This window comes from Bubalus kerabau, chromosome 1 (genome assembly GCF_029407905.1).
Source record: "Bubalus kerabau isolate K-KA32 ecotype Philippines breed swamp buffalo chromosome 1, PCC_UOA_SB_1v2, whole genome shotgun sequence".
Lineage (NCBI taxonomy): Eukaryota > Metazoa > Chordata > Mammalia > Artiodactyla > Bovidae > Bubalus > Bubalus kerabau.
The window spans coordinates 266,055,712-266,081,617 of NC_073624.1; the positions used below are offsets into that span (position 1 = coordinate 266,055,712).

General features: G+C 40.7%; 1 protein-coding gene across 5 annotated transcripts in view; it reads left to right on the forward strand.

Moving 5' to 3' along the window:
* LNPEP (leucyl and cystinyl aminopeptidase) overlaps positions 1-25,906 on the forward strand; it is a 99,935-nt gene that overhangs the window by 28,635 nt on the left and 45,394 nt on the right. For all 5 annotated transcript variants that reach the window (XM_055565319.1, XM_055565329.1, XM_055565331.1 and 2 more), the window contains 3 exons: positions 14,354-15,194; positions 20,209-20,347; positions 21,957-22,088. In XM_055565319.1, the coding sequence (XP_055421294.1) occupies positions 14,377-15,194; positions 20,209-20,347; positions 21,957-22,088 (1,089 nt within the window). In that variant the 5' untranslated portion in view covers positions 14,354-14,376. The remainder of the gene's footprint in view (positions 1-14,353; positions 15,195-20,208; positions 20,348-21,956; positions 22,089-25,906) is intronic.

The window sequence follows — 25,906 nt, forward strand, 5'->3', positions numbered from 1 at the left end:
TTAATTGCGACACACATCTTGCGTTGTAGTGTGCGGGCTTAGTTGCCCTGTGGCATGTGGGATCCCCACAGGGATCGAACCTGTGTCCCCTACGTCAAAAGGCAAATTCTTAACCACTGGACCACCAGGGAAGTCCTAATTCTTGTTTTACAATTCTTATGTTAAACTGCAGGTGTTTATTTGTTCCTCTTGTTGATCCTTTGCATTAAATTCTCTGTCTGAAGCATTTCATGGTGGGATTCTTTATGTGCTGTGTCCCTGTTTGGTACTCTCCTGGGTCATTGGCATTCTCTGGCAGAATGTCTCCTTTTCCTTTTAAATGTTCTCCTTGATAGATATTTAAAATAAAGTGCTTCATAGCTGCAGCGAAACTAGCAAGTAGTTCCACTTCTTTGCTCCCTTCCCTCTAGCACTGAAATGCTGATTTTTGCTCATTGGACCACCCAACTGCACAGAAAATAGCAGCTGTGATTAGACTCAGTAAATATATGCAGTGTAGAATTTGAAAATGGTAGAAAATTTATCAACTGAATGTTTTAGTTTATAAAGTAAAATCATTGTCTATGTTATATGCTGCCTTTTAGGTTATTTCAGCCAGAAAATGTTGAGCATTATATAAGTTTAAATTGTCTTCTTAGCAATTGTAACGGTCATTGGATATCTGAGTTTTATTGTGTAAGTGCATTTATAGCAAATGAGTGTGGCTTTTAGATACACTTAATCCCTAAGGATATTTTGGGAAGAGTTGTAGTGTCTTTACAATCAAGGCAGCTATTTGGCAAATATTTTAGGAGCTAGATGCCTTAAAAATGTAAAACCTGTGTATTAAAATCTTTGAGAATCAGATATAATAATCTAAAGTTATCCTGTTCCACACTGGCTGAAGTCTGCCATGGACATTGCTGTTGCTGAGCCTAATTGACATCAAGGTCAGCATGAGGTTTCTAGACTCTTCTTATTTTATGAATTTATTTACTAATATATACTGTAATGACATTTAAGCATCATATTTTATAATAAAAGATGTGAGGGAGGAAATTATATTGGTGGATCTTAAAGAGAAGTACTAGTGTGCTTGACTAAAAGGTAGAAGATCCATTTATTTGCTTATGATTTTGAAATTCCTACCCTAGTTAGGTAATACATTGTTGTTGTTCAGTCGTTAAGTTGTGTCTGACTCTTTGCGACCTCCTGGACTGTAGCCTGTCAGGCGCCTCTGTCCATGGGATTTCCCAGGCAAAAATACTGGGTTGCCATTTCCTTCTCCAAGGTAGTATATTAGCAATAGACTATTAATGCAGCATTAAATAATTTGCAAAGTGTTGTCGACCCACTTACCTTATTTGACCCCTATGATAAAGCAGACAGAGCAGTTATTATTCCCATTTTAACAGTGAGGAAACTGAGGTTCCAACACACATCAAGTGATGGAGTCAGAATTAGAACCTCCAATTTCTCTTCACTATACTTTATGCCTCCTAAACCACAATTGATTTAAATTACATGCTGGCTTTGAGGAAAGAAGAGGAAATGTAGTCTGAAGAATCAGTGTCCAGTAAAAATGAATTGCAATGACTCAGAGCTAATAATCACTGAAATAGTACTAAACCCAGCCTCAGAGCAGGTGTTAGAAGAACTTTCTTAACCTCATAGCTAGCATGTTAACCTTGTTTTATTCCAAGCTTCAGCTCTCAAAGATTTTATGAGTGAAAATGAACGTGATTTTAATTAATACTTCATTTTAATGTGTTGGGTATTGCTACTTTGATTTCAAGCTTATTGCAGGCTTCTGCCCTGGTAGGCACCAGGCACACAAAGGTGAATGAGATAAGAGCCCCTCCCTGGAGCAATTATCTAAGTGTGAAGCAAAATTTTAAATTATAGTTTACTGACGCAGAAATTCTCTTCTCTATGGGATAAACCAGGCCTTGAAAATTTTCTAAACTGTCTCTTTCTCAACCTCTAATCCTTTGATAGGCAAAAAGTTGCCAGGATTAAAATGTATTTTGGAAAGTATAGGTAACAGGTATTGGAACTCATCCTAAATGTGAGAGCTAGATAAGCATGTGTGCACATGTAGTGTGCACAAGTAGTGTGCACAGCTTCCATCTGCCAGATTTGAGGGCTTCCAGCAGTGTGTAGCAGAGAAGGCAATGGCACCCCACTCTAGTACTCTTGCCTAGAAAATCCCATGGACGGAGGAGCCTCGTAGGCTGCAGTCTATGAGGTTGCTAAGAGTCGGACACAATTGAGGGACTTCACTTTCACTTTTCACTTTCATGCATTGGAGATGGAAATGGCAACCCACTCCAGTGTTCTTGCCTGGAGAATCCCAGGGACGGGGGAGCCTGGTGGGCTGCCATCTATGGGGTCGCACAGAGTCGGACACGACTGAAGCGACTTAGCAGCAGCAGCAGCAGCAGCAGCAGTGTGTAGTTGGAGAGGGTACAGTGACTCATAATTCAGGAATGATTGTTTTGATCTCTCCCTGTAGTCTCTGTAGAACATTGGCAGGGCAGCCAGCATAATTAACACTGCACAGTCTAATTATAAATAAAGCGCCATAGACAGTGGAACCAAGCAAGCCTGTCCTGGGACATCCTCCAGGTTGGCAGGATTGCTTTAGAATGATGACTAGATAATGTCAAGTTTGCTATAAATCAAGTTGCTTTTCCTAGATTGTCCAAGGAGTTACCCTACTGGGAGAAAGTAATATCGGTGGAAGACTCACTGGCTTCACTTTTTCAGGGCTCATTTAAGTATGTTATTATTGCAGTCCTTCTAACCTTTTCATCCCAAGAGAAGAGTTAGGCATCTTAATTTTTATGGTGTACAAACAATACTTTGGCCACCTGATGCAAAGAGCTGACTCACTGGGAAAGACCCTGATGCGGGGAAAGATTGAAGGTGGGAGGAGAAGGGGACGACAGAAGATGAGATGGTTGGATGGCATCACTGACTCAATGGACAGGAGTTTGAATAAACTCTGGGAGTTGGTAATGAACAGGGAGGCCTGGAGTGCTGTAGTCCATGGGGTCGAAAAGAGTCGGACAGGACTGAGCGATGGAATGGAACTGTTTTAGGGAGAGTAGTGGAACGGGTCAGAGTAGGACATTTGTTCCAGCAATGGTTGAATTGATTTTAAAAAGCTGAAAACCTAGGGATTTGAAAAGATTACACTGGACTAGTGTCTTAAAGAGGGCGGGGAAAAGAAAGGCTTGTGGGCGAGGAGAGTGAGGAGGGTGGGGTATGGATACAAAGATGAAGTGGCCACAGAAGCCATGCGTGCTTGAGGGAAACTGAGATGTTTGCAACATGCCATGGTCTCACTGTGGGTCAGAGGCGGAGCAGGCCCTGTGCACGGGGCTGCGTGTGCTTCCAGGATTTGTGGAAGCGTGGCTTAGCGCCAAGGACCGACTGAGTTTATATATAGTTTTGGGCATCGGGTCACTGAGATTTAGAACAAAGGTGCTAGCTATGTAGATTCCTTTCACAGAGCTGAAACCTGAACTACTGCTAGATGGTTGTGTTTCTGCATAATGAGAGTCAAGGTTGTCGTTACCCTAAATGAAGTCGGCACTTTAAATCCAACGCTTAAAAATGAGGCCTCTTTCCCCACCCCCCCACCCTCCCCCACCCATGGCATTTTTCCTATTGAGAAAGTACTCAGCTAAAATTTTAAATGGAAAGTTAAAAAGGGGGTTCACTTTTTAAGAGAAAAATATGCAAAAATCTAAATACAGAAATAATGACTCAAGTATAGTTTTTTGCTTAAGAATTTTTTTTTTCTTTACTTTTGAAGCAATCATAAGAGTTTTCCTTTAAATGTGTGTGTGTGTGCTCAGGGCTCAGTCATGTACTATTCTTTGCGAACCTATGAACTGTAGCCTGTCAGGCTCCTCTGTCCATAGAATTCACCAGGCAAGACTACTGGAATGGGTTGCCATTTCCTGCTCCAGGGGATCTTCCTGACCCAAGGATCAAACCCGCATCTCTTGTATTCTTGGGCAGATTCTTTATCATGTACCACCTGGGAAGCCCCTTTCTTTTAAGAAGTAGCTCTCTGCTGCTGCTGCTGCTGCTGCTAAGTCCCATCAGTCGTGTCTGACTCTGTGCGACCCCATAGACGGCAGCCCACCAGGCTCCCCCATCCCTGGGATTCTCCAGGCAAGAACACTGGAGTGGGTTGCCATTTCCTTCTCCAGTGCATGAAAGTGAAAAGTGAAAGTGAAATCGCTCAGTCGTATCTGACTCTTAGCGACCCCATGGACTGCAGCCCACCAGGCTCCTCCGTCCATGGGATTTTTCAGGCAAGAGTACTGGAGTGGGGTGCCATTGCCTTCTCTGAGCTCTCTAATCCATTTTAAATACTTAGTTTTACCACCCCACTCCCACATACACAGAAAAACATTCTCTAGGTTTCTATTTAAGACGAGGAGTAGAACATAAGTATTTTTGAAGGTAATGGCACCCCACTCCAGTACTCTTGCCTAGAAAATCCCATGGACGGAGGAGCCTGGTGGGCTGCAGTCCATGGGGTCGCTAAGAGTCAGACAAGACTGAGCGACTTCACTTTCACTTTTCACTTTCATGCACTGGAGAAGGAAATGGCAACCCACTCCAGTGTTCTTGCCTGGAGAATCCCAGGGACGGGGGAGCCTGGCGGGCTGCCGTCTATGGGGTTGCACAGAGTCGGACACGACTGAAAGGACTTAGCAGCAGCAGCAGCAGCAGCATTATCACTGGCTAAATATTTCTGTGTTTTCCAGGTCTTCTTGAAAGAGGGACACGCCTAAGACTTTTGGGCTTGTTAAAGAGCACCTCTGTCTCTAGCTCAGGACCCAGTTCTGATCTGTCTCTGTAATGAGCCTAAATAGACCTTTGAGTAGTAGAAACTGCTCTTGGAGATCCAGCAGGACTTGATATATGTGGCTTTTTAGGCCAGTTTCTGGGAGAATATGAATTACAGCCAGTAACACTGCTTCCTTGCCCTCCACCAGTGTGTTTTGTTTGACTTTATGTTGTGACTCTGTTTTCTAGTTCATTGAGCTCTGCCCTTTATTGTTTCTCCTTAGGTTTCTACTTAGGTTTAATTTGCTTCTTTCCCCCCAACTTCTTAAGGGTAGAAACTTAGCTCATTGATTTTAAACCTTTTTCTAATATAGCAGTAAATTTCTCTCACGTTTTAACAAGTTGTGTTTTTACTTTAAATATTTTCTGAATTCCTTGTGGCTTACCTTGGACTCCTGGATTATTTAGGAGTGTATTTTCTATTTTCCAGATATCTATCTAGAGATTGTCTGGATTTACTATTACTGGTTTTTTGGTCAGAGAACATAGTCTTTAAAAAAAGACTAGTTTAGTCTTTTGAAATTTATTGAGATTTATGGCCCAGCATGTGATCCATCTTGGTAAGTGACTCATGTATTCTGTAGTTATTTGGTATAATGTTCTGTAAATGTCAATTAGGCCACGTTGGTTGATAGCATCTTTCACATATCCTGTTGCTTTACTTATTTGTTGCCTACTTGTTCTAACTAGTATGAAGAGAAATGATAAAATCTCCAGTTACAGTTGTGAATGTTTTTGTTTTGCTCTTGAGTTTTGCCACTTTCTGTTTATGAATTTTGAAGCTTTATTATTATGTACATACATGTTTAAGAATGGTGTCTTATTCTGATAAATTTCTCCTTTTATCATTATAAATTTCATTCTATTTTGTTAACCTATTTGTCTTTTAATTTTTAATTCATCTCTTATAGACAGTGTGTAGTTCAATCTTGGTTGTTTAAATATGACAATCTCCGCCCTTTCGTTGGCTGTTTAATCCATTAATAGTTCATGTAATTATTTATGTAAGTGGGTTTAAGTCTACCTTTTTGCCATTGTTTTCATTTGTCCCTTTTTGTTTTTCTCTTCTAATGCCTTCTTTTGGGTAATTGGCTATTTTTTAATACTTCGTTTTATTTATTCTATTAGTTTCTTTGCTATGCATGTTTTAAGTTATTTTTTCATTGATTATTCTAGGGCTAATAATATGCAACCTTAACTTTTTAAAGTCTGTTTATAGTCAGAATCGTATCACTTCACATTTTACCCCTGACTTTTCTTCCTACTTCACACCTCCAACCCCTCACTTGACACATCCATTTCATCTTCTCAATTCACAAATATAATTTAATATAACTCTCCTTATTCACCTTCTCCACTTTTCATGCTCTTGTCATATCTTTTATTTCTGTTCAAAACTACTTGCATGTTATTCTTGTTTAAAAGAGTCTTTTAAGGAAACTTGAAGAAAAATAAAAAATACAAACTTACTTTTTGGTAACTTATTCATCATTTTGGAGAAGGCAATGGCACCCCACTCCAGTCCTCTTGCCTGGAAAATCCCATGGACAGAGGAGCCTGGTAGGCTGCCGTCCATGGGGTCGCTAAGGGTCGGACACGACTGAGGGACTTAGCAGCAGCAGCAGCAGCATTCATCATTTTTGGTATCCTCCTTTCCTTCCTGAAGACCTGAATTTCCATATGGTATTGTTTCCCTCCATCCTGAAGTACTGTTTTTTTTGTAATTTCTTGAGAAGAACTTTGTCAGCTTTCATTTTATTTGAAAATATGTTTATCTTGTTTTTGAAGGATTTTTCACTAGATAGAGAATTCTGAATGGAATTTTTTTTTCTTCTAGCCCTTTAAAAATGTTCTGTCATCTCCTGGTCCCCATTGTTGTGATGAGAAGTTAGTGTTCTTTGCATTATTTTTCTCCTGTATGTAACATATTGTTTTGGGGTCCCTTTATTGATTTTCTCGTTATCTTTGATTTTCAGCAGTTCAACCATGAATAAACTAGATATGATTTTCTTTGTATTTATTGTCTTGGGAGTTTGATGAGCTCTTTGGATATGATAAAATAGTGTTTTCATGAAACAATACAATTTTAACAATTATTTCTTCAGATATCTTTTCTGCTTTTATTCTCGTGGTCTTTTTTTGGGGGGCTCTTAATACATACGTGTTAAACTGATACTGTCCTACAAATGTCTGATGCTATGTTCATTTTTCTGCAACTCTTTTTTCCTCTTTATTCCTCAAATTTGTAATTGGCAGTGATCTGTCAAGTTCATAGACTCTGTCTTCTGCTATCTCAAATCCACTCTTAAGTCTATTCAGTGACCTGTATTTGAAATGGACAACCAACTAGCACATGCAATTCCACTTAGTGTTATGTGGCAGCCTGGATGGGAGGGGAGTTTGGGGGAGACTGGGTACATGTATAGCTATGGCCAAGTTGCTTCACTGATCACCTTAAACTATCACAGCATTGTTAATTGGATATACTGATAAAAATTGAAAAAAATATCTATTCAATGACTTTTTCATTTTAGTTATTGAACCGTTCGGTCCTAGAATTTCCTTTTTTTTTTTTTTTCCCTCCCATTTGGTTCTTTTTTCTAGTTTTGATTTTTTGAGATTCCTATCTGTTCATATATTCTTTTCTATTGTTGTTTTTAAACAGAATGTCCTTGACTTTTTGAGACATATTTATAATAGCTGATCTAAAGTTTTTACCTACTTTAGATACTGTGTTTTTAAAAAATGGCTTTGTAGGGTGTTGATTTTTGTTTTAGTAGGTGGTTTAGTTACTGACTGATCTTCTTGTATAGGCTTAGCTTTATATTTTGCCATGGCTGATCTGTGGAAGTCTCAAGGTTTTTCCCCAGGCCCCTTTACCTTAGCAAGGCTCATCCTCCAAATTCTGTTTCTGCTGTGGATTCTATTAGGGCTTAGTTTTAGGCTTTGTTAGCGTATGTCTAGAGTAGGCCTTATCCTGGGGTATGTTTTTACTCCTAAAGCAAAGCCTTCCTAGTGTTTCATGCCCAGAGTGTTAATGAGTTCTCTTTGTTTGGACTGGGTTAGACTGCCAGTCTTTCCCTTAAGTCGCTTGACCTCTCATATTTCTGTTAACCTTAATACAGCCACTCTTTTGTAAGCCCTATGTAGTTACATGTCCTGCATTGGTTAAAGACTCTCAGGAAGCCCTTATACAAACTTCTGTGGCCCCCTCTGTATAACTCCCTCCTCCCCAGGACCCTATCCTGCCTCCCAGCCCTCCTCTGCCTGGAATCCAGCTCCCTGCACTACAGTCAGGAAAATACCCCCAAGGCAGAGCACCAAGCAGATGTGGCCTGATGACCCTTTCCTTCTTCCGGAGGTCACATTCTTGCCCCGTCTCTTAGCTGGTACCTGAAAATAGTTGCATTATTTTGTCCAGTTGTTTATGAGAGGAGGAAAGGTCTGGGACCAATTACTCTGTCATACTGGAGGTGGACGTCTCCCACGGCAGTTTTACATGCATTAAAGTGAACTTCAGGGTAGCATGAAAGGGCAAAATAAATCTTAGTCACTCTTGGAACCAAATAGGTAAAGTGAGCTTACGGTGTTCATGAACCGGACCATTTCTCTCTGATCTTCCCACCTCCCACCCCTAATTATCCATTCACTTGTCTTCTGTCTTCTCAAGGGAGATAAGGAGGGTGAGGGGAAGGGAAGAGAGAATGACCTTACTTGGATCCTGCATCCTGGGCTGTGACCTTGGGCCTGTCAACTGAAAAATTAAGTGCAGTTGGTGAAAATGCACTGTTATTAGTGGTAGAAGTAGGAATGCATGTCGGACTCTGTTTGTGTTTTATGACACTGTTTGTACCTTGCGGTATACACAAACAGGATGTTACCAGAAAAGGGACACTTAAAACTTCTTCCAAACTTATATACAGTGCTAATGACTGCCCTTCAATGGTGAGAGACTGATATATCTAAACTCCTGACTTAAAGTGGGCCTTGTGGTTATAGGGAAGAGGTTTTCTTTGAGTGTGGTTTGGGGGTTGGGTAATGTTTTGCTAGATTAGACTTGTATAGAAGAGTCACTTTTTTTGTTATAAATTCTAGTCTTTCTATTTTCTTTTGCACCTTAAACTTCTTTAAAATAAAACCTCTTTTTGATAGAAAAGGACTGCTCATTAGAGAAATAGTTACTTTAGTTGATAATTAGCTATCTTTTTCAGAAATTGAATGGTTTCCATTTAGAAATCATCTAGAAGATATAAATGCTGTCTCACACATGGAGCTTTTCCCTCTATTTAAATATGTCATAAGGGCCTCAGAAGAAGAATAATCCTTCATTGTTAGGGCCTAGTTTGAATATCGCACGTTGCTGTAGTACCTAATTGAATATACCAATTCTTGTATCTGCCCAACAAGCCTTAATTTAGATTAGGTTTATTCTTTTAAAGTTGTTTTGGCTTGTTGATTTGAAAATACATCCTTTAAAACTTCATTTTCTCAGAAAATGTGATAGCAATTTAAAGGGATTAATGTCTGTGGGAAGTTTGCTCCTTTTATTTGACTCTTGACCATGTCGTTTGCCGTAGCTTTGCTTTCTGTCCTGTTTTCTAAATTGAACACCTCGGTTAATCACTTACTCTTTGTGTATTTTCCCCTTTGTCTCTCACCACATCCTCCCTACATGTTTAACCCTGGATTAACCATCTGCTCTCCCTTTCTTTTTTTAAAAAAAGTTTTCACTTGCTTTTTATTTCTAATTATGGTAAAATGCACATAAATGTGCAAATACACACTTAGGTTACTTCCACCTTAGACACAGGCCAACAAACAAAAGCAAATGGATTTAACACTTCTGTATGCCAGTTTTCTTTTAGTTTGACCTTGTGTTTCTTTCTTGATGTACAGCTGTGTGCTCAAAAGAACTGCCTGCAGCACTTACTACCTGGCTTTGTTAACTTTCCCTTCTTTATTTGGGCCTCTGAAGTCAGGCTTTCACTTGCCCGGCTCCTCTGAAGTCACCTCATAAAAAGTCACTGGTTCGCGGGTTGCCAGATCTAGTGGCCTCTCTTTGGCTTCATTGTATGTGACCTTCCTAAGGCATTCAACACCAGCCGCTTCCTTCTTCATGGACTCTTCCTTTGCTTTTTACTGTCCTGATTTTCCTGCCTCTGGTACTTCTCCTCCTCTGCGGCCTCTCTCAAATAGTAACGCTCTCTGATGCTTACTTCCCTTCAGGAGTCTCATCTATCTGCATGATTTTAATCCTCAGTTAAATAAACACAGCTAATTCTGAAACCTGAATCTTCCACCCAGATCCTTCTTTTGAGTCCAGGCCCACATAACATAATCCTTGTAACAGACTTACAAAGTAGTACTGTTTTCCATATTTATAGGTGAGGAAATTGAAACTCAGGGATGTTTGGTAACCTGTTTAAGATCAAGCAGTCAGTGGAAGAGCCAGGGTTTGAAGCTCTGTCTTACAGTGAGGCTTTCAGTGCTTTGCATGCGTGTGTGCTCAGCTGTGTGTGACTCTGCGACCCTATGAACTGTCCTTGGGATTCTCCAGGCAAGAATACTGGCGTGAGTTGCCATTTCCTCCTCCAGGGGATCTTCCCACACCAGGGATCAAACCCCCCGCGTCTCCTGCACTGGCAGGTGGATGCTTTACCACTGAGCCACCTGGGAAGCCCCTTTACTGCTATAATATGCTATTACGCAATCGTCTCCACTTGGCTCTCTGTCAGATAAGTATGTCATGTCCCATACCAGATGCCATCTCGTAACTCCATTCTTGATGTTCCCTTCCCCCTCTTCCCCCCAGAAAACCAACAGGGGAATATGAAGCCTGTGTTCTCATCTCAGTGACTGGCATTCCCTCTTCATTATCCAAGCCAGAATGTGCATAGGTGGTTGACATAAACTTCCTTCTGCAGGCCTATCTCCATCATCCTTCTATCTCCATCATCCAGCCCAGCAGAGCATCAGTTCCTGTGTATTCTCACTCTTTAACGTGACTTTTCATCCATTTTTCCCTCTTTTTCACTTCCACTGCTCCTGTCATAGTTGTTAACTTTGTATCCACCTGAGTTGCCAGTAATGCTGATAGTCCAGCCCATTGCTTCTCATATGACCTGAGCTGGAGAATCAAGATTCCTGGTTTTTTGGTTTTTAATTTTTAATCTGTTGTAGAAATTGTATATCATATAAAAAATGAATCATTGGAAAATCGAAAAAATATACGCTCCATTTTTAAATTACTGAACTTGTTAAATGTAACATTACTGTAAATCTGCTAAAAAAGTTTTAAAATATCAATATTCTTCATGTGGCCTATTGCAGATGGATAACAAACAGTTTTCAGATTGGTGCTGGTCCACGGGAGCACCAGTTCGCAGTATCTGATGAAAAGAAATATCTTCCATTTTCTTAGATCATAACCACGTGGGCCTATGTTGTTTGAAACCGAAATAGTTCAACTAGGACCTTCTTTGCCTTGGGCTTATAGATAGCTTGTGTATGTAGATTTAAGAAGTTTTAGAAAATTTCCTGTTTCTTTAGGCTCCCTTCTTTAAATACAAAAAAAATCCCTTTAGAGCAACGGGTAGTCATGTGTTACCCTCAAATTTTAATGCTGAGATCAAAGTGTACTCACTTAAGAACCCAAAGCAAGATTTCTTAAATAGGCTCGGAAGTACAGTCTTCATGGGCTACCTGTAATAAAAGTATTTTTCCTTGGTTTGATATATTTAACTTGATATGATTGTACATGCATACAAAAGTTTGCTTCTAATATGCAGTAAAAATATGGCAGATGAGGTGGTGTGCTCTATTTCTGAAAGTTTAAAATTCCACATAGATATTAATCTGATTGGGTGATAAATAATTAAATTAGATTATCTGGATGTGGGCAGGCATCTGACTAAGCCCCACTCAAAAGATTGGAAGTTAATGAAGTGCAGACAGGAGATGCTAAAATGGTCAGACTGCAGGATACCCCTTGGCTTTAAACAGGGCATGGCTGAGGAATCAAAGACACAAAGATGAAGTTCTCGGGGGGTGGACTTCAGGCATGGGAATGCTCTAAATTATTAAGCTGAGACTATACATGAGAGTCCCTTGGACTGCAAGGAGATCCAACCAGTCCATTCTGAAGGAGATCAGCCCTGGGATTTCTTTGGAAGGAATGATGCTAAAGCTGAAACTCCAGTACTTTGGCCACCTCATGCGAAGAGTTGACTCATTGGAAAAGACTCTGATGCTGGGAGGGATTGGGGGCAGGAGGAGAAGGGGACGACAGAGGATGAGATGGCTGGATGGCATCACTGACTCAATGGACATGAGTCTGAGTGAACTCCGGGAGTTGGTGATGCACAGGGAGGCCTGGCGTGCTGTGATTCATGGGGTCACAAAGAGTCGGACACAACTGAGCGACTGAACTGAACTGACTGAACTGATATTTACAGTTAGTTTAGAAATTTATTAAATTAAACTGTACTGCTCCAGTGTTCTTACCTGGAGAATCCCAGGGACGGCGGAGCCTGATGGGCTGCCATCTATGGGGTCGCACAGAGTTGGACACGACTGAAGTGACTTAGCAGCAGCTCAGACCCCATGGTTGTCTGCATTAGGCCTGAGAGAACATGTGGGCAAATGCCTAAGAGAACATCATCATTCCATAGGAGATAAAAAAGTCAGAATGACCTTTTAATGAAAAAGCAAATGAAGCAACCAATCTGCACCACTGTACCAGGTACTTAAAACGACCACAGGAGGTGGGAGGGGGGTTCAGGATAGGAGGACACGTGTTCACCCGTGGCTGATTCATGTTGATGTATGGCAAAAACCGCCACAATATTGTAGCTATCCTCTAATTAAAATAATTAATTAAAAAAAAACTACCACAGAAAATTTCTAACTACTGAGATTTTATTAAAAGTTTTACAAAAAAGTTTTTGAGTTCCATTATGGTAATATTCGCTCTGTTAATGAAGTCCGTGAGTCTCAAACACAATCAGCTATAAAACAAAACACAATTATGTCACAAGAAGTTGGAGCACTGAAGGATGTTTAGGAGGTTAAATTCCCAAAGCAGAATGTTATAACTGTCACCTTTTTTCCATTTCTAGATCATTCATATGAGATGGGTAGATGGCAGATTGCTGAACCCATACACCTAGAAAGTGATTAAAAGTTTTATTCAAAGAAAACTATAAAAGTAGCATCAGTCAGTCAGTTCAGTCGCTCGGTTGTGTCTGACTCTTTGCGACCCTGTGGACCGCAGCACGCCAGGCCTCCCTGTCCATCACCAACTCCCGGAGCTTACCCAAACTCATGTCCATGAAGTCGGTGATGCCATCCAACCATCTCATCCTCTGTCATCCCCTTTTTCTCTTGCCTTCAACCTTTCCCAGCATTAGGGTCTTTTTCCAGTGAGTCAGCTCTTCACATCAGGTGAATAAAGTATTGGAGCTTCAGCTTCATCAGTCCTTCCAGTGAACACCCAGGACTGATTTCCTTTAGATGGACTGGTTGGATCTCCTTGCCCTCCAAGGGACTCAAGAGTCTTCTCCAACACCACAGTTCAAAAGCATCAATTCTTCAGTGTTCAGCTTTCTTTATAGTCCAACTCTCACGTCCATACATGACCACTGGAAAAACCATAGCCTTGACTAAAAGTAGCATAGGTTTTATAAATTTGGGGATGGAGAGGAGATAGGAAAAGGCAACCTCACGGGGGTCTCTATGCCCCCCCAAAAGTGAGAGGAGCAAGATGAAATGAAAATGTATTTTTGAAAGGTAATAAAGAGAAAGGGAAAAACAAGAAAATAACTTTTCCTTAATTTTCACTGTAGCAAGTTAAGATGAGCTGTGGAATAACAGGTGTTCACTTGGTGGACTAGGGTGGGGGAAATGCTGACAGTACAGGCAAAGGGACCAGCAAGGAAAACAGACATGGAGGATGAAATAGAAGAGCCGCCTGGCTCGTCTCAGATGAGTGAGCAGTCTGGGGTGGCCAGAGCACACGCCGGGATGCTGTGTCCAGTGCTGCCGGGATCTGACCATGAAGAAGCCTTGGACCAGTGCTGCTCAGACTTGTTGTCATTCAGTCGCTAACTCTTGTCTGACTCTTTGCGACCCCATGGACTGCAGCACCCCAGGCTTCCGTGTTCCCTCAGGACAAGGGCCCAGGTTGTTGGGTAGGAGTGTATTAAAGAAATCAGTATTTAATCTCAGCTGTCTTTTTTTTTTTTTGATACTAGCCTGTGTATTTAGCTTTCTTATTTCATTACTGTGATATGTTGTTACCTATAATTGAGTTTTTAATGAATAATACCAGAATATTATAAGTGTCATCTAATTCAGTAGCTCTGAAATAGAAATAAGTCTCAGTGATTTAAAAAAAAATCCTTAGATTAAATGTGGCCTTGCTAGTAGACCTTTTATTATGCCCTATCTCCCCTAACTCTGTGCCTGGTCCTTATGTTTTGGTGTTTGTTTTTTTTTTTTTTAGATCGGCTTCAGCTCCCCAGGAATATGATTGAAAACAGCATGTTTGAGGAAGAACCAGATGTGGTGGATTTAGCCAAAGAGCCCTGTTTACATCCTCTGGAGCCTGATGAGGTGGAATACGAGCCCCGGGGTTCACGACTGCTTGTGCGGGGCCTCGGTGAGCATGAGCTGGATGAGGACGAAGAGGACTACGAGTCGTCTGCAAAGCTTCTGGGCATGTCCTTCATGAACAGGAGCTCGGGCCTCCGAAACAGCGCGGTGGGCTACCGGCAGAACTCGGATGGGACTTGCCCAGTGCCCTCTGCCAGGACCATAGGGGTCTGTGCTTTCATCATCCTACTTGCTGTTGCTTTAATCGTGGCGATTTACTTCCTGCCCAGGTGTACCTTTACCAAAGAAGGCTGCCATAAAAAAAACCGACCCGTGGAACCGACTCAGCCCATCGCAACAAATGGAAAGTTGTTTCCGTGGGCCCAAATCAGGCTGCCCACTGCCGTTACGCCAGTGCACTATGACCTGACCCTCCACCCAAACCTCACCTCGATGACGTTCAGGGGTTCCGTGACGATTTTGCTTCAGGCCCTTCAGGCCACGTGGAACATCGTTCTTCACAGCACAGGCCACAACATTTCCAGAGTGACCTTGATGACCGCAGTTTCAAGCCAGGAAAAAGAAGTTGACGTCCTGGAGTACCCACTGCATGAACAGATCGCCATTGTTGCCCCCGAGACCCTGCTTGAAGGGCACAATTATACCTTGAAGATCGAGTATTCGGCAAACATATCTAGTTCTTACTATGGGTTTTATGGCATCTCCTACAGAGACGAAAGTAATGAGAAAAAGTATGTAGCCCTCTTCAGTGATTCTGCTTCTTTGCTCTCTGATGACTTCTGCAATATGGATCTCTTTGCCCACATCAGTGACATTGACTGCAATTATTATTATTATTATTTTTTAAGAGATTAGGTGCAAAATAATAGAATGGTGATTTGAAAGAGTATACTGTAGCTCAGACGGTAAAGAGTCTGCCTGCAATGCAGGAGACCTGGGTTTGATCCCTGGGTGGGGAAGATCATCTGGAGAAGGGAACGGCAACCTACTCCAGTATTCTTGCCTGGAGAATCCCATGGACAGAGGAGCCTGGTGGGTTACAGTCCATGGGGTCACAAAGAGTCAGACACTACCGAGCAACTATCACTACTACTCCTCTTTCAGTCAAAACCCTGAGCGGATATCATGACATATGTCATGTGTCATGGTGGAGGTAGGGGCTTGCTGACGGAAGGAAATGGCTAAAGATTATATCAGTTACATTCTCAGTTGCAAGAACTTACATTATCTTGAGCTTTTCATATCTTATGAATCTAGTTTTTGTCCCCTTAGAAGGTCTCTATGTGAAGCAGAGTGGAAAATATTGATTATCCCTTAAGACTTATTTTGCTGTTATGTGGAACTTTTAGGAGGTGCTTACTGAGATAGAGAAAGGAAGCATTAAGTGCTGTAAACTTACACATATATGATATATATCACTTTTAGCATCTTTAATTTTTGCTGCTTTATTTATTTTTTTAGTGCCACTTTATTTTGGATTTATGATGGAAATTTTTTTTAATTTATAAAAAGGAAAAATATTTAATATATAACAATGTAAGAACACAAATCAACCTGAAATGAATCATCCCAACCCTAAGTGCACACTGTATCAAGTCAGTTTTTTCACTCTTTAATATTTATATGATTAGTCTACTTTTCTTTTTTTTTTAATTTTTCTTTTTTTTATTTTTTAACTTTACAATATTGTATTGGTTTTGCCATTTTAAGAAAGAAATTTTAGAGAGAATTTTAATTTTAAAAAAGAGACTTAAAACATAAAATTCCTAGACTCCCCATTTAGACCACATATTTTGTTCTTTGGCATGCTGCAGTCCATGGGGGTCACAAAGAGTCAGACACAACTGGGAGACTGAACAACAACAACATTCTTTAACATTGTTTAACCTTAGTGTTCAGAGATACAGCTTGAATTTCTGGAAGGATGCGGAGCACAGGTGCATACAGGTCATTCTTCAGTAGCAGTAATGACATTTCTCTTACATGTCCACATTCCTTGTCAGATCTGCCTAATGCTTTGGAGCATTCTCTCATATTCCTTTGCAAACCAGTGAATTACTGATGCTGGCCATTTGGCTAATGCATGTTGATATGTTGAGAAGAATAGATGAATATTTTAAATCTAAAGTGTTTTGGTCCTTCTTAAATAGAGAAAAAGATAAGCAAAATCTTTACTCCTATTCAGATAAGTAATTTTTCTCTTTCCCCTTAATGTAATGTTTTAAAAATAAATGGCCTACTGGCTCTCACCGTGAGATCTGACATAAAAAGCAAATTTAAGTTGCAGTGGTAGCTTGGGGCTTCTTGGCTTTACTTCTCCTTCTATAATCTCCATCATCCTCTAGGAATTATAGGATATATATAGAAACAGTGTTCTTAGTATGTGGCAAATCTTTGAATAAATCCCCTAGTCATGTCTTCCATTCAGATTATTGCCATTGGGTTCTCTTGGGCCCGCCTATATGTAATGGGAAGAGTGGTGGTCTTGGATATTGTCACTTGTTGACTCTTGCTATGGGCTGGATTGAGTGGTGAAAAATGCTAGAGAAATGGAAGACAGATTCTTACAATTAAGAAATAGAGTATTTTCTCAAACTCTGCTGTTCCAGAAAACATATATAAATTTATTTACTTACTGGTTCCATAAAATGAATGCCCCACCTAATTGTATATATTGATACAAGATAAAAGTTTAAAAGATTATTTATACCTTTCAAGGGATCTGAAAACTATAATTCAAGACAAAGTAACTAAGGAATATACTCCTTATCGATTGGAAAATCAAAGTGTGTGTAAATGTCAAATGTACGGACACTGCTTGTGGTAGAGGAACTTTAACCTGTGTCATCTATGAGGCGGAGCTGGTCAGTAACCTTGCAGTTAAATCTAGAAGTTGTTGACCATAGACTTAAGGTTCTAGATAACAAACTGATACTAAACAAACTAGTAAAGAAATTTAGGGTGGGGATGTGTTTTATTTCTTTGTCCTTCCATCTCTCAGCGTCGTTTTCTTGAACCCTCTAAGCATCTTCTTAACTAGACCTCTGACCACTAATCCAACCACAGCTCTCCCCTTCTCTTTCCCTCTTCTTTCACATAGGCTGCCAGACTAGTTCTAGAAGCACAGACCTGACCATGTTGGTCTTTGGTTTATGATCCTCCAGCAGTTCCCCATTTTCAAGATGACGTAGTTCAGTTTCTTCCTAGATCTGGGAGTTTTGGTATCTTTTTCTTTTTCTCACAGCCCTCACCTGTCTTCATGAACTTCATGTGCACTTTCTTGGATTCCAGTGATAACGGCAGCCCGTATTTACTTGAGAACTGAAGTGCTAGAAACTGGTGCAAGCATGCTGTATGTTTAGTTTTTTATCCTGTCAAACTCACGAAGGGGTAGAAATTATATTTTATTCACTTTTCAGATGAGGAAGCAGAGGCACAAGAAATAACTCGTTCAGCATCTTTTGACTAGCAAGTAGCAGAGGGGAATTCGAGTCCAGTCATTTTAACTACAAAGACCACATATTCTTAACTGCTGTGGTACCCTGCCTCCTTCTTCACCCATTCACACCTCTTTACCCATTGTTATCACCAGTGCTTCGAATTCCTTTACCTGACCCTCAGCTAATTCATAAGTGTCTTCAGTGCTGCTGGAGGTGGTGCTCAAACTGCAGCTAGTATTTCTGAAGGCAAATGCAGTCACTAATCAGAGAGTAAGCTTTGTGGTATTCAGCTTAGGTTGTTCAGTTCAGTTCAGTCGCTCAGTCGTGTCTGACTCTTTGCGACCCCATGAATCGCAGCACACCAGCCCTCCCTGTCCATCACCAACTCCCAGAGCTCACTCAAACTCAACGTCCATCGAGTTGGTGATGCCATCCATCCATCTCATCCTCTGTCGTCCCCTTCTCCTTCTGCCCCCAATCCCTCCCAGCATCAGTCTTTTCCAGTGAGTCAAGTCTTCGCATGAGGTGGCCAAAGTACTGGAGTTTCAGCTTTAGCATCATTCCTTCCAAAGAAATCCCAGGGCTGATCTCCTTTAGAATGGACTGGTTGGATCTCCTTGCAGTCCAAGGGACTCTCAAGAGTCTTCTCCAACACCACAGTTCAAAAGCATCAATTCTTTGGCACTCAGCTTTCTTCACAGTCCAACTCTCACATCCATACATGATTAGGTTGTAATTAGCTTAGGTTGTAAGTATCATCAATTAGCCTTCTCAAAGGGACTTCTATGTAAGAGCGTTGTTATTGCATCTCTTTTAACATCTCTTTTAAGATCTTTTTGGTCTCAGAACATTATAATCCAGTTTTTATCCAAAATGATGGTCTAAGTAGACTCTCATATGAATAGTATGAATTCATCAGACTTTATCTCCGCCCCCCCAACCCCCACCCCCAGTCCCTTGTGGCCCTCTTCCAAAATCTTCTGTTAACTGGGTAAGAATTTTGGAGTTGAGTGAAGAGGTAGAATGTCAGAAACATGTTTCAGTTGTTTCATGTATGCTAATTGCTATCATTCTTGCAGTTTGCTCTAAGAAATAGTTATTTGGGCACGAAGGAAGAGTTATGACTGTCTAGTATTTATAATAGACATCTGTGTAGGACTTTGTGGCATAAACGTGGCTGTCATTTAGTATCAAAATAGAATTTTGAAATAGAATCAACACCCCTAAATGTTTGGTAAGGGATCCTACGTCAATCCTAGTTTCACAAATAAGGATATGGGATGTAGGTCACTGATATGCTTAAGTCACATGGCTGGTAAGTTGCAGAGTTTGGGTCTTCTGCCTTTAAATCTTACACTCTTTTCCTCTTGCTTTTTAAAAATTTTCAGTAGAAACTAAGCCCTAAGGAAGCAAGGCCATCATCTCCGAAGTGGTGGTTGTCTAAGTACCATATTGACTATATTGATTATATTGATTTGTGCACACCAGCACCGCATTTGTGCCGATTGCTCTAGGGCCATGTTTGAATGATTTCCCAAATGCAGATCTACGTTATTCTTCTGCTGAATTAAAAATCTACATTTCTTGTCTATTTATGCTTTTCCACAAACCTTTAATTGAGGACTTACAGTTAAATTCTCAAGTGTTGTAGCTGTGTTGTAGGAGGGGGAGGAAAAATTTTGATTCCCTTCTGAAGAGAGTAAAGAACCTCAGCATACTGTTGGACGCCTGGTTTTTTTGCGTCTTTGTTCTAGTGCAGATTGTGAGTTTGAGGTTTAGTGTTAGTCATAGTCTGTACAGATGAATAAGGGCAATGGATGAACATCTTTCATGCTATTCTTTGCTCAGAAACCTTTTTAAGACCTCAGTGGCCAGCTGTCACCTAGCTCTGTGGCTTCATCTCCAGCCACGTCAGACATCCACCCCCAGTCCCTGAACATGCCCTGCTCTGTCCTTGCTTGTGCTTTCTGCTCTTTCTAGACTATACCCTCCTCCCTCTCTCCCTTTGCAAATAGTCCTCATTTTTAAAGGCCCTCTTCATATTTTGTCGACGGTTCTCTTACAGTGTCTCTACCACTGGGCAGAACCCTACCCTTTGTTCCCACTGCTTTGTTCTCACCATTGGACATGATTTACAGCCTGAGAACACTTTGTCGATTGTATAACCTCTGCCTCTCCCAGTTGATTGCAATATCCTTTAATGCCTGGACTTGTATGATATTTATCTTAGTATCCCTAGAACTTGGCTGGGTGCCTTGAATAGTAGGTGCTCAATAACTGTTGGATGGATTTGCATTCATTTTAGGTACTTTGCAGCAACTCAGTTTGAACCCTTGGCAGCAAGATCTGCTTTTCCTTGTTTTGATGAACCAGCATTTAAAGCCACATTTGTCATCAGGATCAGAAGAGATGAGCAATACACTGCTTTATCAAATATGCCTAAGGTACTGTTCTGTTCCTTGAATGTAAAATTTTTTGAGTGGGTCTCTTTCTTTGTTATGAATACTTGGATTCTTCTTTGCCATACCACTGAGAATGATTAAAATGATATACTTTCTTATTCTTTCTTAAAATGCTGTAATAAAGGTAAAATATGTATTGGAGTCAGTTGTGAAGTCAGCCTGAGAAGCACTTGCGGAAGGAGAAAGACTGGATGTGGAATGCATGGGCAGGAGATGTGAAGTGTGTGCTATGTGCTGAAGTTCTGTAAATATTAATGCTATGAACTACTACTAACGAGACAGTGATATTTTTGGAGACATGTGAATTTGCTGTTCTAAACTGTGTTATTTGATAAGTGTTGAATCACGATTGACCTTGATGTTTTACTAGTTATTGAAAAAGTTGATATTGTGACATGGAGGTTTAACAATAAGAACGTGGATGTCTTTCTTGGCTGTGAGCTCCACATGGGAGGTAGTGGGAATGAAACCAGGCAGAATTATTTTTACACTGAACAGAACTCAGAGGGTCCTTTTGTTACCTGGTGGCTCAGATGGTAATCTGCCTGCAATGCTGGAGACCTGGGTTCAATCCCTGGGTCGGGAGGATCCCCTAGAGAAGGGAATGGCAACCCACTGCAGTATTCTTGCCTGGAAAAATCCCGTGGACAGAGAAGCCTGGTGGGCTACAGTCCATGGGGTCGCAAAGAGTCGGACATGACTGAGCGACTTCACTTTCACTTTTCACTTTCCTGCACTGGAGAAGGAAACGGCAACCCACTCCAGTATGCTTGACTGAGCAGCTAACACTTGGGACACCTGAGAGCTGTATGCAGCTGGATAGAAGCTTCTCAGAACCCCTGTGGCTGGGGGCGGGGGGTGGGGAGGAGCAGCAACATCTAACTGATTGTAGAGTCAGCCCTTGAGTCCAGAAGAGGACATGGTCTGTCCTTCAACAAGGACGTCACTTCAGCAGCTCTGCTCCTCACCTTAACTCTTCACCTTAATCTTTCTTTAAGAGAGATGGAGTGCTTACTTGCCTAGGAACCTAAAACATTTTAAATTCATGGCTGGCAAATCCTGCAAGGTTGCACACGTTCCCTCATCTTGTGTCTACTGCAGACTTCTGTAGTGACTTCTCACCTTTGATCCTGTAGCCTTCTTGTGGTCATCAGCACAGTCCTTTATGAAGCCATTTCAGGTCATTTGGAGGGATTAACCAGCTGTAGCTCCTCCTCGTGTGAATGTATGATTTTTGCAGCAGTAGAATGGCGTATTCTCAGATCACGAGGAAGGCTTTTTGTCTTCGGTGGTGTTTTAAAGGGGAGACACAGAGCCACTGTCACTTCTCTAACTTACATTTATTTAAAGCCATGGTTTGAAACTAAGAGCATCTTAAGGATTTTACTGCACTCAATAAGTCCTCAAGATGAAGGAAGGTAGAGCAGGCTGAGGCTGAGATCTGTACTGTTTAGAAACTTGTGCTGAGAGATTAAAATAGGCCTGCATCTTCACTACGTATTTCCTATTAGAGTTTTCAGTTGCCCAGTTTATATGTCACCCCCACGTATCCCCATAGTTACAGAACTGTCGTTTTCCGCTTTGCTTGTAGAAGTCATCAGTTGTGCTGGAAGACGGACTTGTTCAGGATGAGTTTTTTGAGAGCGTGAAGATGAGCACTTACCTGGTTGCTTTCATTGTGGGCGAGATGAAGAATCTGAGTCAGGACGTAAACGGAACCCTGGTACGTATGTCATGGCAGTTGTCTTAGAAACCTGTTTATAAGAGGTGGAGAGGAATCCTTTCATGATATCTGGCAGCTGCTTTGTGAAGAAACACAAGCTTTTGATTCACCACTCTGACATTTTATGCCAGAACTGTTACTTTTACTTAGTGGTTATTTACTATTTGGATACCTAAAAAAATCAGTGATTTTTAAGTTCCTTTGAATTTTACTTAGTTAAGAGAATTTCAGTAAGGCAATATGTAAAGGCAATAAAGCCTCTAGAACTGAGCTGTACAGTATGGTGGTCACTAGTTTTATGTGACTATTTAGATTTAAAATAAGTGGCAGCATTGTGGCTGGATAGGGACTTTCCTGGTGACTCAGGTAGTAAAGAATTGCCTGCAATGTGGAAGACCTGGGTTTGATCCCTGGGTCAGGAGGGTCTCCTGGAGAAGGGAGTGGCTACCCACTCCAGGACTCTTACCTGGAGGATTCCATGGACAGAAAAGCCTGGCACATTACAGTCTATGGGATTGCAAAGAATCGGACATTTGAGTGACATGCACACACATAATGGCTTGATAAGATGTCCCTCTTTCATCCCTGTCTGCTCCCCCGCCCCAGGAACAACAATTTGGCATCTATCAATGGACAGAAATGCCCTTGTGGAAGATGTGGGGTCCAGCACTCTATTCCTAAGAACCTGAGAGGAGCCTTGCCCTCTCGTGCATTAGGTCTCAGCATACAGACCTCAGTCCTGGCTGTGGACCCTGTTGTGACCCACACAATTACTGTGGTCCCTTTGGCTGTGTTCTGGGAGCTCTGTAAAACAGTCTTAGACAATTATGCGTGGATAATAGAGACTTTGTGGAAGTCCACATTTCTAGCAGAAAAGTTCTAGTACACTTTTGGAGCAAAGCATACAAGTTTAGATGCATTGGAGAGAACAATCAGTAAAGACCAGAGAAGGTGACTGCTGTTTCAGATGTGAAAACACTAATGCAACGATTTAAGGAAACACCGTACCACCAAAGGGTCACAGTCATCTTCCAGTAACCAGTACCAAAGACGTGGAAATCTGCCATTTACTCAATGAAGGCTTCAGATTAGCTGTTCCAGGGAAACTATGAACTACCAGAAAATAGAAAAAGGCAATTCGATTAAATCAAGAAATAATACATGAACAAAATGAGAAGTTTAACAAAGACATTGAAATCATTAAAAAAAAAAATTCTCAGTCTGAAAAATACAATGAATGAAATGATAATTGCAATACAGAGAGAGCATCAACAGCAGAATGGATCAAGCAAGAAAAAGAATTTGTGAGTTAGAAGACAGGGAGTTTTATATTATCTGGTCAGAACAAAGGAAAAAGAGTGACGAAAGCCTGCATGATCTGTGGGACACCATCAGAAGAAACAATTTGTGAATTATTGGGGTTTCAGAAGGAGAACATAACAAGCAGTGGGCAGAAAGTTACATAAAAAAAAAATTGCTGAAAATTTACCACATCTGAGGAGAAATTTGGATATCTAAGTCAATGAAGCTTGTAGCATACCAAAAACCTCTGAAAAAGGAAAGGGAAGGAAAAAAGAAACTGCCAACCAAAAATACTCTGTCCAGCAAAGTTACACTTCAGAAATGATGAAGTGAGAAAGACTTTTCCATATGGAAAAAAGGCAGAGAGAACCCCTTACCACTAGACCTGCCTTACAAGAACTGCTGAAAGGAGTGCTTGCAGCTGAATTGAATGGACACTACTTAGTAACATGAAAACATGAAAATGTAGAACACACTGGTAAAGGTAATTACATAGTAAAACTCAGAATGCTCTAATAGTGTAATGTAGTGGTATATTTATTATATGGCATGTATCGAAAGCAGTTCTAAAAGGGAAATTTAGATTGATAAATGCCTACACCAAGTAAAAAGAAAAATCTCAAACAACCTAACTTTGCACCTTAAGAAACTAGAAAAAAGAATAACAATCTAAGCCCAAAGTTAGCAGAAGGAAGGAAATAAACAAAGATCAGAGCAGATAAATGAAATAGATACCTGAAGAAAAGGAGAAAAGATAAAACTGAGAGTTGGATTTTAGAAAGAAATGAAATTGACAAACTTTTAGCTCAACTAACTAATAAAAACAAGCCTCAAAATCAGAAATGAAAAGGAGACATTCCACTTGATACAGAAATACAATGGATCATAAGAACCTACCATGAATAATTATAGGCTAAGAAATTGGATAATCTAGGAAAAATGGACACATTCCTAGGAATATACAGTCTGCCAAGACTAAATCATGAAGACATTAAAAAAAAAAAAAACATGAATAATGTAAAGACAGATTCAATTAACAATCAAAAACATCCCAACAAAGAAAAGGCCAGGATCGAATCAGTTTCTCTGGTGAATTCTACTAAATGATTTTTTTTTAAAAATCTATAGATTCAATGCAATAGAATTCCAATGTAATTTTTCACAGAAATAGGAAGAAATCCTAAAGTTTTATGGAACCACAGAGACCTCAAATAGCTAGAGGAATTTTGAGAAAAAAGAACAAAGTTGAAGGTATCACACTTTCTGATTTCAAAATGGTTACAAAAATAAAGTAACCAAAATCTCATGCATGGTATTCAAAAGAGTATGATACTGGCATAAAATTAGACACACAGACCAATGGAACAGAATCAAGAAGCCAAAAGTAAACTCCTGCAAATATGGTCAACTAATATTAGACAAGAGAGTCAGAAGTACTCACAGGGTAAATGGTAGTCTCCTCAATAAATAGTGCTGGGAAAAATGGATCATCACATCCAGAAAAATGAAAGTGGATCCTTGTCTCTCACCACCCACAAAAATTAACTGGAAATGAATTAAAGACTTAACTGTAGGTCTGAAAGTGTGAAAGTCCTAGAAGAAAACATAGAGAAAAAGCTCCATGACATGGGTCTTGGCAATAATTTTTTTTGTATATGATACCAGAGCACATTCAACAAAAGCCAGAATCAACAAGTGGGAATATCTTAAACTGAAAAGCTTCTTCACTACAAAAGAAACAGCAAAATAAAAAGGCAACCCGTGGATTGGAGGAAAATATCAGATAGCATATATCTGATAGGGTTTCCCTGGTAGCTCAGCTGGTAAAGAATCTGTGCGATGCAGGAGACCCCAGTTCTGTTCCTGGGTGGAGAAGATCCCCTAGAGAAGGGATAGGCTACCCACTCCAGTATTCTTGAGCTTCCCTGGTGGCTCAGGTGGTAAAGAATCCGCCTGCAATGCGGGAGACCTGGGTTCAACCTCTGGGTTTGGAAGATCCCCTGAAGAAGGGAACAGCTACCCACTCCAGTATTCTGGCCTGGAGAATTCCATGGACTGTATAGTCTGTGGGGTCGCAAAGAGTCGGACACGACTGAGCAACTTTCACTTTCAACACTTTCAATATATCAGGTGGGGATTAATATTCAAAGTATATAAAGAACTCATAGAACTCAGTGGAAATAATACAAATGATCTGGTTAAAAAATGAGCAGAGTTTTCCAAAGAAGATATACAGATGACCAACAGATGTCTGAAAAGGTGCTCAGCATCACTAATAGGAGGGAAAATGCAAATCAAAACCTCAGTGAGGTACCACCTCACACCTGCAAGAATGACTGCCATCAAAAACAGATGACAGACATTGCTCCAAAGAAGACATACAGATGGCTAACCAACACATGAAAAAATGCTCAGCATCACTCATTGTCAGAGAAATGCAAATCAACACCACAATGAGGTACCATGTCACGCTGGTCAGAATGCTGCTGCTGCTGCTAAGTCGCTTCAGTCGTGTC